Genomic DNA, 14,714 nt, shown 5'->3' on the forward strand with positions numbered 1-14,714 from the left:
TGAAAAGACACTTCCGCACGCCCTCCATATCAGTTGTTCTAGTCCAATAATTACGATACAGAGTATATCTTCTATTAGTTTTTTTATTACCTAGAAAGAGCACATGAACATATAATAAAAGAGGTAGATGTTCTAATTAAGATCATAGCCTAAGGTGATTTGCAGTATCATGATGGAAATAGTTTAAATTTAAATAATTATACGCTCACATATGTTTATATAATTTATAAATCATTATATACGATACGGAGTATATCATTATCTTCTATTCCACCCCCAGTCCATTTTTTTTTTTTCAATCTATTCTTGATCTGTTACTGGCACGAGTACAATATTTCTTTTCTTTCATGTCAAGACAAGGCGCCGCTCGTAATTAGCCATTATTATTCCAGTCCCCTTCTTCTCCATTCCACTCGTCCCCTTCCTCCCCTTCCGTCTCGCAACAGGCGAGGCGACAACACGTCGTGGTCTCGTGGAAGCGAAATATATAGCCCGGGCAGGCGGTCACCGATCCCAAGTCCCAACCCGACGCAACGCAACCCAACCCACCCCGTCCCGGCTTGCTTGCGCCAACGCAGGCGCCCGCCCCGCCACGGCCCCGCCGCGCGAGGTAACTAATGCTTGATGCTCCTCCTATCCCGACCCAGGCCCGATGCTTGCGCTTATTGATTTCTCCGGTGTTTGATTGATCCTGCGAGCCATAGGTATCGTGCCGTAGCTTCCCGCGGCTTCGAGGTGGGTTGGGGTAGGTTGTGATCTCGGTTTTGCTTGCTCTGGGGTGGGGTGGTGGTGCCATGGCCAGGACGGGGCGGGAGGGGAGGCGGTTGTGGCCGTCATGTGCTTTTCTGTTTCGGCGCGCTTTGGGTTCGATTCTGATGGGGTTTTCGGCCATCGATCGCGTCTTGGTCCTGCACGCAATGCAGAGGGGGGTTACGGTTCCTTGTGTTCTTCCTCCCCGTGTCGGGACGCTGGTTGGTTACCGGCTTACCGCACAAGCGACGGGATGCTTCGGCCGTTGTTTCCTTTTTATTTGATCTCTGTGACCCTTCTGGGAATCGATTCCATATCCGATTGGTCGCAATGTGCGGGAGGTTTTTTCTTGTGCTGTTTTCCCTCGCTGGCTGGTTGGATTCTGCCGCGAAAAGTTCTCCCCCTTGCGCACCTTTTTCCTCCTCCAGATATCTTTATTCGTCGTTTTCGTGGTTCCTTATGGGTGCTTAGATTCCCTTGTGTGGTTAAAAGGCCAATAAGCTGCAGTGTTTTTGTCCTCATAGTTCATTCCTTGTGACAGGGGAACATCACAAATTGTTTGGTATCTTCGAAATTAATCATTGTTGATCATGTTGTTTGTAGCGATTGTTTGTAAGGTGAAACATGTTATGTGTTTGGTGATGTTCTTACTAGCATTCAAATGACTCCAGATACATTAGTTGTTTATCAGTTGTTTTGTATCTGATGGATTCTCCGGTATATACTTGGACCCTTATGTTTAGCGGAATGATAGTCAATCAAGTGTTCAGGATTCATGCTTGGGCACTTGTGGGGTGAAAAATATCTTATTCGATTTTGTTAAACTGTGAAATAACTCATTCTTAATGAAATGGATCATATCCCTTTTTCAGTATTTTTTCGTGTTATTTGCACTCTTAACTAGTTAGTTTAGTTTCAGTATTTGAGGTGTGGTCCTATTTGCTATTATCAAACAGGAAGCATAAGATAAGAGAAAAGTGTATGTGGCTTCATTGTCAGATTTAAAACATCCATACTTGTCTAGCTGATTGTCAAGTTAGGTTGCCATATCCACATGGTTTCCCATTACACATTTAATTGTGGGATCTGTATGATTTCACATGACACATTTATAACATCCGTTGTACGTTTCATGGATGATTATTTAATTATTGTATCGTAATGGCCCATTTCTTAGGGCTTTTTTACATTCATTTGGGCAAGTTGTTGTTGACATTTGGTGGTCGCCATTTATTGTGCTTATGCTCTATGGTTGAACGGTGTGCTTCATTATCTGACTTGTCTCTTTCACTAGGTTGTTGAGTCTAGATACCAGATGATGGACCTGTCCACGACTTCAGTGCTGGCAGCTAAGGCCTACAAGTACAAAGCAGAATCGCTTGTTAAGGAGTACCTTCTTGCAGATTCGTATGTTTCATACACTGCTGTACTTGGTGGGATCCTGATGTGCAAGATGGTACCATTTGCCTCCTCCTATCTGTTGACACTTTGACATTTTATGATCAGACTTCCTTCAAATTAATATATGCTCTGTCTCATGTTTGTATTTAAGTGGGAGCAAAGCATCGCTGTAAGTTTAGTAGTTCCTTTTTTAGAAGGAAGTTGCTATAGGTAAACATAGAACTATGGAGGAGATTAGAAGTAAACAAAACTTATAGATGGAAGGAAATTAGATCATCGGTGTATCCGAGATTGGTTCAAAGTTGAAATTATTTGTGATTTTGACTATGATTGTAGATGCCAATTGTGGTAAATTTCCAAATTACTGTTGTAAAATAGTTTCAACAGTTTGCTTGGACTTATAACATCTGGTTTATTATGAATTGTTGTGATTTAGCTGAATTCATGGTAAGTTAATATTAATGAACACCTTTGAAGATAAGTACGTTTTGTGTTTACATAAATTAACATGAATGGATCTTATTAATTACCCCATTTTAACAAAACTGTTTGGCAGAATGGTAGCTAAAACTTTTTTTTCTTGAATACACAGCTTATCATTGCATTAAGAACAAGAAATGTGAGGACAAAACACAAACAACGCCCACCACACCCGCACCGAGATATTTGTGACTCATTTGTTTAATCTCTGTTAGTTCATTTATTAGGCCCAGTGTCACTTTAGTATTTTTTTTGGATAACTCAGCTGACTTCAGGGTGCCTTAGAAAATTAGCTGGATTGAATCATTAAATGTTTCTGAAAAAGTGCTTGAAGTATTGCAAACTTGGACAACATTCGGTGTAGTTATCCTTAGCAAATTAGCAAGTGTGCTGCGATATCAGTAGGTAACAACACACAAACAATAATTTTGTCTGTTACTGTGCCAGCCTTAAAACTGTTGCATGGATTTGTTGTGATTAATTCCTACGTGCCAGGATTCCAGAACTCTAGTTAGTTCTGTTTTGAACAGCCTGTTCGCTTGGTCGTAAACGATCGTAAATTTTCAGCCAGAACAGTATTTTTCTCTCACACCAAACCAGCCAGCAGTAATAATCCACGATCGTATACGATCGTATCAGCACCAGCCGAACAGGCTGAAGTTCTACCCAAGGCTAACTTTATGTTTTGTTTTCTCAGGCTTATGACATAACAAGTATAATCAGCTTATTGTACTACAAGGGTTATGGTTCACTTACAAAAACCCAAAAGCTTGAGTGGAACAACAGGTTAAACAGTCTAGTTGCAAAATCTATGCCCAATTTCGCGTTACTTCTATCAGAATTTATGTTCAACATCCACTGTTTACTTGTTCAGGGGCATGTCCACTATCCATGCGATATTCATCACCGTCATGTCAGTGTACCTGGTATTCTTCTCCAACCTATTCTCTGATCAGCTGGATGGACCAGTAACTTTTCGGAGTTCAAATCTATCCATTTTCACTCTGGGGGTAAAAGATGTTAATATTTCATTCCCATTCAAGAAAGTCTATGTTATCATTTAGTTTTGTCTCTTTTTGCCTCATATGAACTGAATTTTAATTTGTCCAGGTTTCTGTTGGGTATTTCATCGCTGACCTTGCTATGATATTCTGGGCTTATCCTTCTCTTGGTGGTATGGAGTATGTAAGTGAATATATCAGATCACTAACATATTTTTCATTTATATATCTCCTTGCTTTCAGTTTCTACCCCGTTTGTATATAAATACATGTTGATTTAGCATGCCATAGTCTACTAAATCAACTTTGAGTACTAATACGCACCACCCTTGTGTGTTGGCAAAAACTATGAAAATATGGTATAATGAAAGTATCTGGTAAAACCTATTACTTTAACTTACTTAAGCTAGAGATATATGCTTTGTTGAATCATATTACTACAAGTTGTCACATTTTGACTGCACCTTACGGTAACAACATACATTTTCAGGTCCTTCACCATATGCTGTCGCTTATTTCTGTAGTCTTTGCTATGTATTCTGGGGAAGGACAGTTGTACACATACATGTGTCTCATCTCTGAAACAACCACACCTGGAATCAACCTCCGATGGTATCTGATGAAATGAATGTGCACTGTTTTTTTAATCATCTTATTACTTCAATGTATCTGACCTGTTCTGTCATCAAGGTTCCTTGATACCGCTGGAATGAAAAAATCCAAGGCCTATGTTGTCAATGGTGTTACGATGTTTGTTGCATGGCTGGTATGTTACTACAATGTAATTTCATGCTGCAAGTTATGAAGAACACATTATCTGCTATTTGTCATAGAATATTCTAATATGCTTTAATATAATGCTGTGTATCTATACTTCACTAAACATTTCCCATCTCTCTTGGTCTATATGAGGCTGGAGGATATTTTATATACATTTCTCATTCCCATTTCGCTTTGTGCTTCAGTATGATTATTTTCAATTATAAATATGAATGCTAACAACTGGTAGCTGTGTTTAATTGATTTGTCCTAATCAGTGCCAGTCGTTCTTGTACTGCTTAGTGACTTTCTATTATTTTCTCTCTAATTGTGGAGAGCCAATTGCTTCATGCAGGTGGCACGGATAATTTTGTTCGTCTACTTGTTTTACCACATCTACTTCCACTATGATCAGGTATTTTTCTCTTGTCACATAAAAACTAGGGTACACATCAATATCTCACTGATGATTTTGAAGCTAAATCTGTTTGACAATAAACTTATCTTGTATATTCTATTTTGACAGGTCAAGCAGATGCATACCTTTAGCTGCATTCTGGTATTTTCTGTGCCCACAATACTGTTTGTCATGAACATAATGTGGTTTGCGAAGATCTTGAGAGGCCTTAAAAAGACGCTAGCCAAGAGGCAGTGAAAAGAAGAATGGTAACACAAGCTCAAGGACATCGACAGCCATCTTTTCGTACAGCCACTTTACAGTTACATGCACTTCCCGAGTAAAGCCGTCAGTGCAGCTTGTAGCACAAGCTGAAGCCCTTGTACATGATCCTGAAATATGCTAAACACAGCTCAATTTTTCCCTGGATGCTCTGCCTTGTACATAAGGCCGTCTGGTTATGGTGGAGGATGTTTTTTTTCCCTGTGGATTGGATGCTTCTACACCTTAACAGTTTAGTTAGTCTTATATAGACCTAGGAAGGTTGAAATTCGCCGCTTTTAACTACAGGTTATGCAGTTCTTACCGTTCTGACTTCAGAATTGTGTCGGATGCATTCTCTATCCGTACAAATAGAGTTGCAAGCAGTACTTCATATCCAGGTGTTAAATTCTTCATGCGCCATGGCTCTGTTCGCTTGTCTTATAATCCGCACTTTTCAGCTGGAACAGTGTTTTTCTGTCGTAATAAATCAGTCGGAATAGTGTTTTGGCTTGTTTTTTCAGTGAAGCGAACGGGACCCAGATTGCCAACTCTGGTAATTGTCGTTGTGCAGGTGAGTTAAGCGGTCACAAGGAGAGAAATGAAAGCATGCAATGGCTGTTTGAATTTAGATTCTTTTGATCTTTTTGTTTGATGTAGGTTGTCCTCTAGCGTTTCTACTGTGTTTGGTTTGATCGGTCCAGCTTGTATTGATTTGGTGGTGTCCAGTGTTTATACCTGGAAATGTTCACTCTTTTCAGGCAAAATTTGGAGCAGAAAGAAGATTTACTTACTACCTGATTTTGATGCATCCTAGTATGCAATTTTTATAGTGCAATCTGCACGTCTTAGTATGGTCCACATCGTTTTATTCTACACAAAGTGTATACCTGCTGACTGCCCTGTTCATGAATCATGAACAACCGTAACGAGTAGCAATAGATAGGATTGCCAAGCACTTCTCTTTTTTTTACTACGATAGGCTGCGGCTAAGCAGCCCTTGGAACGACCTCAAGAGGTCCTTGTTTTCTGCCCTGTTCGGCTGGCTAGGCTGGATCGTGGATTATTTACTGCTGCCTGGTTTGGTGTGAGAGAAAAATACTATTCTAATTTATAATCCACGATCGTTTACGACCTGCCGAACAGGCCGCTCATCCGCCTTCCTCAGGGTCTCCCGCCTTCCTCAGGGTCTCCTGCAGCACAACAGTGTACGCGAATATCAACAATTCGGCGCCTGAAGTTGTGAACAAAATCTTTTGAAAACTGAAACTTGGGTCAAAAGCTTCCCACCTCTCGAGATTGCCTATGGGCGTTGAACTCCTTGATATTGGCAAGAAAAGCCGCAAATTGTTCGTATGACAGGCGACTTCTGGGGATGTGAATTCAGGGCGCGCCGGGCTCCCGCCGGCTCTGGCCCACACTGTAGCGCATAGGAGCTGAAGCCGGAGGAGAAAAAAAAACGAGCTTCTTCGGTTCCGGCGCTGTCAGTGAGAGAGGAAAGGAGGAGAGAGAAAAATGGCTCTGATGAACAGTGTCACTACAGGAGAGGAGTAAGAGGAGCCGGAATTGCTCAGAGCCCGGCCAAACGGGCTCTCAACTAGTTATGGTATTTTTCTACGAAGTACTGGATATATACCAGGGCAAGCCTGGGGACAAGCATACCTTGCTTGACGAAAGAACTCTTTGCCATCTACTCTTGTACCGCGTCCTGATTCAGAGTTCGTCGAGAAAATGTCAGGGGAAAAAATGTTAATGGATTGCCTCGTGTGCCACTAAGGATCTGAATGCTCTCACAACTCACAAGCACTACCTGAGGTAGAGTGTCCACGAGGAGGCGAGTTGGCTGCAGAGGACATCTTGCTGGAGGGCAGCCATGGCGACATCGCCATGTGGCCCTCCAATCGCGGCGAGGTGGCGCCGGACGCTAGTTTGGGCGACACCGCCGTGGAGTACCTTCTCGGGGATGTTGTTGCGGCGGTTCTCAGCTTCGTCGCAGGATCCGAGGTGAGGCGTGGAGTGATGTGCGTGATGGTCAGTTTCTGCTCAAATGGCCTCGTTATGCTCGAAGAAAGCGTACAGGACACAGACAGGCCAAAGGAGCATCAGAAGCTATGATTGAAAAAGACTTGCAAGATTGTGAAGATGCATGTCATGGTCACATATCTTACCTTCCTCATTTATGCTTTCGGCTTCGTTGGATTCGTCGGATAGAGAGGATGCTGGATGGCTGTTCTCTAGTCCATCTTCAGAAAGGAAAAGGATGCAGAGATGTACAAAACAGAGTGGTAAGACAGTGCAACCGCAAGTAGACGAGACGTTGTGCAAGGGACAGACAGTACCTTTCCAGGAATTCGCTTTTGCCACCGATTGCTCGCAGGTTCTTATGTCTACTGTTTCCTGAATCTGTTAAGGGGCACGGAACATGAGGACATCGGCAATGAAAATGATCTTTGCCCTACTGCTTAGCAGTTAGCACAAACCAATATGTTTTTTTCGTGAACACGCTTATGCATGTATGTCATTAAGTGGATAGCAGGGATTACAAAGCATCACTGTCATACGAGTGAGATGCCCGCATTTGGTGATGACTGCTAAGCAATATGTTGAGTTGTTGACACCTAAAATTGTCCAAAGTGCTCAATGGACTGCAGAGAGGAGGATCAACTTACTTGGGAATTGTCATCGCCCAGCGATTGCATCAGATGCCGTTTGAAGGTTTCCAGCTGCATGTCAGTTAAAAGAAATAGAAAAAAGAGAGAGAGAGAGAGGAAGAAACAAAGAACTAATGTGAGCTTACAGCTGACTAGCTGAAGTACACTGATGTTGATCACATCACAAAAGGCAATCACCTTGGCGAGGTCCCTGGCCAGCTTCTTGGACGTCTGCGCGAGCGAGTCCCGCTCCTTGACCTTGGCCTTCGCCGACGCCAGCAATCGCAAAATCCAAATCAGCCACCGGTCATCAGTAACAGTAAGCAGGCAAGACGCCAAGGCACCGCCAAAAAAGCAACAGAATTCGAAGCAAATGCCAGCAGCCAGGCGAGAGCGCGAGGTGGAGAATGATACGAACTCTTACGTTGTCGTCGAGCGCGCCGCGGAGTCGCGCGTCGGCGTCGCGGAGTGCCAGCTCGAGCTTGGCGGCTCTGTCGGCGAGCTCGGCGGCGAGGCGGTCCCTGTCGGCCAGCCTCTGCCGTAGCCGCGCGGCCTCGAGCTCGAGGCGCGAGGCCCGGGACGCCACGGCCACGGCCGTGATCTTGCGCGCCACCTCCAGCTGCTCGTACGGGTCCGGCGGCAGCGCGGCCGCGATGGCGTCCGGCAGCTCCGCCACCGGCGCGGGCTCGGGCCCCGGTGAAGGCTGTGCAGCAGTGGCCGAGGCCGTGGGCGTAGGGGTCTGCGTCGTTGGAGGCGGAGAGCGTGCTAGTGGTGGTGGTGATGCGGGTGGCGAGATCCGAAGCTGGGAGCCACGGTGGTTTATCATCGGGAGAGCCCGGGCCGTGGACTGTGGGGGCGCGACGAGTGGCGGTGGCGGGGTTGCTTTGCGTGCATTTGAATACTACGCGCCGCACGTACAAAGAGAGTTGTCCTTGTCTATCCCTTCGGCTTTGTGCCACCTTGGGTCGACGAGGCGACGCTGGCCGAGCCGCCGAGTGCTCGGTGCTCCTCTCCGATTAACAAATTCCAGTGCTGAGCGGTGTGCAGTGCAGCCATCTCCACCCATCCACTCAGTTCTTCGCGGACCACCTGGCAAGCGATTTGTCGTGGATCAGCACGGAGACATGGCGGCAAAAGTTTTTGTTAGATACTCCCTCCATCTACGGAAGAGTGCAAGTTAAAATGGTTCTCGTTTCACCAAATTTGCAGTGAATGGTGATTATATTTATGGCTCAAAAATACATTTCGTAATTAATATAATAGTATTTATTTGATATCATAAATATTAGTTATTTTATATCTATAATTGATCAAACTTATAATATATACTAAAACACGACTAGAATTATATTCTTTCTTAGACGGAGGGAGTACTCACTCTAAAATAAATGTATCGCCCTGTTTTTCAGCACTACAGTACTTTTCAGCGAAGGAACGGTGTTTTCCTTTCACATCAAATTAGTAGCAGCAGCCAAATTTCAGCGAAACGAACATGGTCTATATCTTATTTTATAAGTAAACTACTTTTAAGTTTAACTAAATTTATAAAAAAAGTAGTATCGATATTTGTATCTCTATAAATATGCTTACCATAAAATATATATGACGTAAACGGTGTTTATTTCATACCATAACATTGGTATTTTTTTTAGTCTGTCTACTCAACAACCATGTGTTTTAACAAAAGGTAGCACATGGTTGTTTGCTAGCTACAAAACACACAATTTATAACAGAGGGAAAACATATGTTTTAGCATAAGCTAGCACATGGTTGTTGGTTGCTTGCATAACACATGATTTTTAAGAGAGAAGAAACCATATGTTTTAGCACAAGGTAGCACACGTTTTTAAAGAAGGCTGCAATTAGTGGTAGCCAAGCACATCAACAAGTCAATCTAAATCTTGTTCCTGTTCATCAGAGAACTTAATAGCTAGCTAGCTCTAGTTGCATAAGAGATGGAAAATTGCAACTAAGGTACTGGTGCACACCTGAAAACCAAACAAACAACTCCTTAGGGAAATCAAAGATGCAGAGCAGTAGCTTCTAGAACTCAGGGCCAAACTGAAAACAGCAGCCAAGCTGTTGCTGGGACTGTTGTATTGTTCCTGCACAAGACAAGCATAGCCACACCACTCAGCAATCCTCAACCAATCCTTAACTAAAATTACAAATATATCTCTTATGCATTTGCTATATTACTATTGTAATTAAATTACAGAACAAAAATAAGGAAATTACACTATTTGACATAGTGCAACTTGTACTTACTGCTAATACAATTATACTGTACATGTATACAATTTAAAGATTCGGCTCATGCAACTTGTACACGCAAAGCAGGGCAAAGGGACAGAGATCGAATCGAAGATGAACCACAAACCTCAACAGTCAAGGTTAGTACACCGATCATTTGAATCCAATCTCCTTGTGTGTGTTAGATGAATGAAATATGTAATGATGAGAAACCTTCTAACTATCAAAACATGAAATCTAGATGTTATAACAGAACATGAATCTAGAAAGAAGAACAAGACAGCAAGAAATGTCAGAGGCACAATATCAGATTCAGAATTATGAGGAAATGATTCATCAAGAAGAAAGCAACAATGATGTAAAATTACTCCTAATTCAAAACAGTTGACACAGATAATAAATAAATGAGAACTAATGGCTTCTTCATTTTCTTGCAGGTTTCAATTGCTTCCCTTATGCAACTAATACAAGCATCAGTCGAGTTTGATCAACTACTTGAGATAAGAAACACAATTCAATGATGCAATGAAAAAGAAGAAGAATCTGATAAAAAGCTATATAAGTACTCAACTGCTTGCTTTTTTATGAAGCAGAATAATATGTATGTCACAACAAGTAGATATGATGATTATCCAACATCAATGAACTCACAAGAAGCAATTAAGGAAGAGAGGCATCAGCAAACATCAGTAGCAACAACCACAACCACACGGAGAGAGAGAGGCATTAGCAAACATCAGTAGCAGCAAGCAAAAGCAGCAATCAGCACCAAAAAATAGAAAGAAAAAAAGGGAGCAACAGCTCCAAAAAGTAGAAAAATAGCAGCAACGGGTCAAAGCGGGCAAGGAAACAAAGCGGGCTGGCATAGGCATGCCACAACTCTGAGTTCAGGCACTTGTGCTCCTCCACAGCTGTAATGGCAGAAGTATTTGTTTTGTTTTGAGAACAAGCTTCAATACTGCAAGTTTCTTCGACAATGAAATATCAACGGGCGACATGTGCTTATGCCAACAACAAAAAGAGGAAACAGGCCCAGAGATTGCGAAGACAAGATGAAAAAAATTACCAAGTTCATGCACCACTATAGTACATGTCAGCCACAAAAAGGACCATAACTAGACATAATGCTAGAGCACAACACCAATCTCTAGCTCTATTCCCTCCTAACGCTAGAGAATTAAACCAATCGAGCAAATTGAACCCACATTAGAAAAGGAGATCGGATACAGATGAAGAAGACATATGTTCAAAGAGAGAGCAACCACACACCAGACGGTGTCCTCAGAGCTACTCTATGAGAGCTCCAACAGCCTGCATAAAATCGCCCTGGTATCCTATCCTTGGTACGGAGCCACAGAGGAACTCTGTTTGACAAGGATGCGTGGTTCGAGAAGGTGAGCAGGTGTCTTTGTTGTCTGTGCTGGCACAAAAACATAACAAATAGATTACAATTTAGCTATAGTATGACAAAGACAAAAAAACTAAAATATATTGACACAAACCACAAATAACAATTTTTCTATAGAAAACAAGGACAAAAATATTTTTTGTGTTGGCATAAACCACAATAAACATATTACAATTTTTATCTATAGAAGGACAAAGACAAATAACTAAAATGTGTTGGCACAGATCATAAAAACAATTCTTTTCTATGAAAGGACAATGACAAAAGTGTTCTTGTGCTGGCACAAATGACAATCAACAATTAACAAAACTCTGAACTGTGTTGCAACAAAAATAGTGTATACTTGCATAATATATACCTCAACTAGTATAAAACGAGAAAATAGGAGGCAAATGGTTCAACACCAATATATTGCATGTGCTCAGAACTACAATTGCAGTGTCTGATACTTGCAAATTTTATTATTGCTAATTGCAATTATGTAACTGAACTTTTTAATTTGTTTGGTTTTCCTCAACAACAGATATTAATAGGAATGGAGCACTTCAAAATTCAGTAGTATACTATGGATGCATCTTATTTTTATAGTATTGCACCAACACAACCTGAAAAGTAGCTAGAGCATATTTTCCAAGCTGTGAGGTTTTGTAAACTCAAAATTGAGTATTATGTCTGTGAGGAAATTATCTATCACACAGAAACTAGCCATCACCTGAACTGTTCTAGCTATTGTCAGGACTCCACCTACACTCCCACCAATAACCCTATGGTCATGACCACACAAAGCGATGCAAAACCCTCCGCTTCGGGTCCGTGTGCCACCATCATCTAGCACCAAGTACGATCCGGGAAGGCACAAGATCTCAAATCGACCCTGCCAACTCAACAATAGCTAACTGATTAATCGATAGCTTTGATTATGTAAATGATACTTTATGAGCTATAGCCATGACAACTGATATTGGCACATTAGTAGGCGAGTTCATTGACACAGCAACAAACAATTTTGTTCAGAACAAATTTAAAACTGCCTTTTTTATATAGGTGTATTTCTTAGATATGATGGTGTGGTCACTGTTCACACTCCATTTTTCAACATCAAACAAACACTATGCAGTACACACATGGAGCACCGAAGAAAAAGTCAGTTGATGAGAACCTAACGCAGGGTTTACTTAAATTAGTTCACTCTGTGGAGACACAAAAAAGGAAATATGTGCCAGGACTGAAAATATTTCAGCAGCTTAGTGTTGAACATTCCATGGTACTATTTAAAACCTACTCATGTACCTATTCCTGGAAGGCCAAAATACCATTACTGTTGTACGGTGTATGAGCTAGCCGCTGCTGTTACTTTAAAGTGGCACTATAGTATCTATATTTGTAACCTGAGATGCAAGGACTACTGAGACCTGCAGCAAATGACTAAAGTGAAACTTCTTGGAAATGACTACTTACAATTCAGTGCACAATGATACCTAACTTATTGGAGCTTTGGGGGGTTCAGTTGAGCTTCTCAGTTAATCTTGTCACCTGCACCATGCACCAAAAGTGCTTTCATGAAAGCTATGATGTAATCTGACTAAAATGATCTCAAACCATGTAGATTACCCATACATACAAACATAAAGAAGAATTAAGGAACCTGTCGAAAATGCTTAGCAAACATTTTTGAAGACTCACAGAACCTCCCATCATTGTCTACTTTCTCCAAGTTAATTTAAACACTCATTTGTAGAACTGACACATATATGTGGGCATACACCACACAGGATGAGAAGGGGCCATTGTAGAAACATGTTCATGTGAACAGTAGAAAATAATAAAAGGGCAAAATATGTGACATGTTATCCTAACTGCTTTGAACAAGAACAGTTGACATCATATATCAAATGTACAAAATCATGAGGCATATATACGAAGGAAATGTGGTGAGAAGTGAGAACAAAATTCAACAAAAGATGATAAAAAGAAAAAAAAAGAGAGAAGAACACATAGAACTGTCTTTCCACTTAAATGTTTCTATAATTTCCATCCATCAAAAAATGCAAACATCTGAATTCAATCACTTACGTAGAAAATAACATGGCCAATTGAATGTATGTCTATCCAACGGTTGATCTTAACTACAACCAATTTCATCCCTGCAGGCATTGCCCCATTCATAGTCATGGATCTACAGCTATGAGCATTGAAGAATCATTTCAGAACTGTCTGAGTAAAAAAAGAGCACATAGCATTATGTACATAATAATTTTTAGTTATATACTGACTACAAATATGCAAAAGAGGCAAGGAAGCACTTCTTTGAAAATATTTTTTGGTAAAGAAAAGGAGATGAGACCGTCCAGTTAAATGAAGCCTTAACAATAAAAATAATAATAAGTTCTAATAGATGGAATATGCTGATAACACAATAGGTAAAGCAGACATGCACAGATACTTAGATAAGCAAGGCAGATTAAGTACCGAAGTAACATTAGAACCACAAATGGAGACCGTGGATAATAGACTTTCGTAAGCAGCGCTGAAAGCAATAAATCCTGACCACCGAAAGTTGTATTCTAAAACAGACAGAACTGATTAATCCTCTTTAACTGCTGAAGCCTAACACAGATAGCACAACAATGATCTTTAGTTGATGAAATGCAATACGGAGAGGAGGACAACGGCCCGTTAGAAACCAGACCTGTTAAAAACAGGCAGTGTAAAAATAATCACACTCACAAAAATAAAATATCGGTAACTGTATTTCTATTTTTGGTACGAGATCTCTTAAATCCCAAAATATGCAGCATGTCAAGGCAGAAAAAGGATAGCAGCTCCTGGTCATTCATGGTCCTCGTAAAGGGGAAAAAAGATAGTATGATCTCAGTATAATAATTAAGAAAAAAGACAGTACCAATAAAACTATGCGTTTGAATGCTTTTTTTCTCACCGGTAACTTATATTTCTATCATGAAGATTTTTTTTGTAGAGAAGTATATTTTTTAGGGCACAATCTTAATAACCAAAGATCAAGATTTTAAAAAGATATGTAGGTAAGCAATGAGCTGAGGACAAAAACCAAAAAAGGAAAGATGGTGTGCTCTGAACCGTACCTCGCTGTAACCTAGGCCTTCATAGGAGAAACCAGCAAATGGAGCTCTTTTTTATTTGTACCTGTACAAATTGTCTTAGACCAACAATCAACAGGCTAGCAGGTGAAAAGCTTTCGTGCAATCATGAATAGAGAAAGGTACTTAATGTACAAACAAATATGAGAAAGAAAAAAATCTGCACAGCAAACAGTGATACAAACTAAATCTATGAAAAACCAGGTAACTATAAAACAAAGGTAATGAATAATGAT

General features: G+C 41.0%; 2 protein-coding genes across 2 annotated transcripts; one reads left to right on the top strand and one right to left on the bottom strand.

The window, feature by feature from the left end:
• Nucleotides 1-408: 408 nt before the first annotated feature.
• On the top strand, nt 409-5,516 carry LOC136459097 (uncharacterized). Its single transcript, XM_066459001.1, has 9 exons — nt 409-610; nt 2,045-2,206; nt 3,329-3,417; nt 3,506-3,641; nt 3,742-3,816; nt 4,123-4,244; nt 4,323-4,398; nt 4,747-4,806; nt 4,918-5,516. The coding sequence occupies exons 2-9, from the start codon at nt 2,066-2,068 to the stop codon at nt 5,044-5,046; spliced, it is 828 nt and encodes a 275-aa protein (XP_066315098.1). The 5' UTR covers nt 409-610; nt 2,045-2,065; the 3' UTR covers nt 5,047-5,516.
• Nucleotides 5,517-5,874: 358 nt separating this feature from the next.
• Nucleotides 5,875-8,546, bottom strand: LOC136459098 (uncharacterized protein At4g15545-like). Its single transcript, XM_066459002.1, has 10 exons — nt 8,125-8,546; nt 7,899-7,964; nt 7,719-7,772; nt 7,389-7,452; nt 7,218-7,292; nt 6,860-7,108; nt 6,712-6,757; nt 6,340-6,418; nt 6,228-6,242; nt 5,875-6,100 (listed from the first exon to the last, which is right to left on the bottom strand). The coding sequence occupies exons 1-10, from the start codon at nt 8,524-8,526 to the stop codon at nt 6,023-6,025; spliced, it is 1,128 nt and encodes a 375-aa protein (XP_066315099.1). The 5' UTR covers nt 8,527-8,546; the 3' UTR covers nt 5,875-6,022.
• Nucleotides 8,547-14,714: the final 6,168 nt, after the last annotated feature.

This window comes from Miscanthus floridulus, chromosome 6 (assembly GCF_019320115.1).
Source record: "Miscanthus floridulus cultivar M001 chromosome 6, ASM1932011v1, whole genome shotgun sequence".
Classification (NCBI taxonomy): domain Eukaryota; kingdom Viridiplantae; phylum Streptophyta; class Magnoliopsida; order Poales; family Poaceae; genus Miscanthus; species Miscanthus floridulus.

What these genes read in the sequence shown, in the direction of transcription:
- LOC136459097 (XM_066459001.1), top strand. Translation starts at nt 2,066, where the DNA reads ATGATGGACCTGTCCACGACTTCAGTGCTGGCAGCTAAGGCCTACAAG. An exon ending in TATCCATTTTCACTCTGGGG is followed by an intron (nt 3,642 to 3,741) that starts GTAAAAGATGTT and finishes TAATTTGTCCAG; the next exon opens with GTTTCTGTTGGGTATTTCAT. An exon ending in CCTGGAATCAACCTCCGATG is followed by an intron (nt 4,245 to 4,322) that starts GTATCTGATGAA and finishes TCTGTCATCAAG; the next exon opens with GTTCCTTGATACCGCTGGAA.
- LOC136459098 (XM_066459002.1), bottom strand. Translation starts at nt 8,526, where the DNA reads ATGATAAACCACCGTGGCTCCCAGCTTCGGATCTCGCCACCCGCATCA. An exon ending in GCGGCGCGCTCGACGACAAC is followed by an intron (nt 7,965 to 8,124) that starts GTAAGAGTTCGT and finishes GCGTCGGCGAAG; the next exon opens with GCCAAGGTCAAGGAGCGGGA. An exon ending in AAAAGCGAATTCCTGGAAAG is followed by an intron (nt 7,293 to 7,388) that starts GTACTGTCTGTC and finishes TCCTTTCTGAAG; the next exon opens with ATGGACTAGAGAACAGCCAT.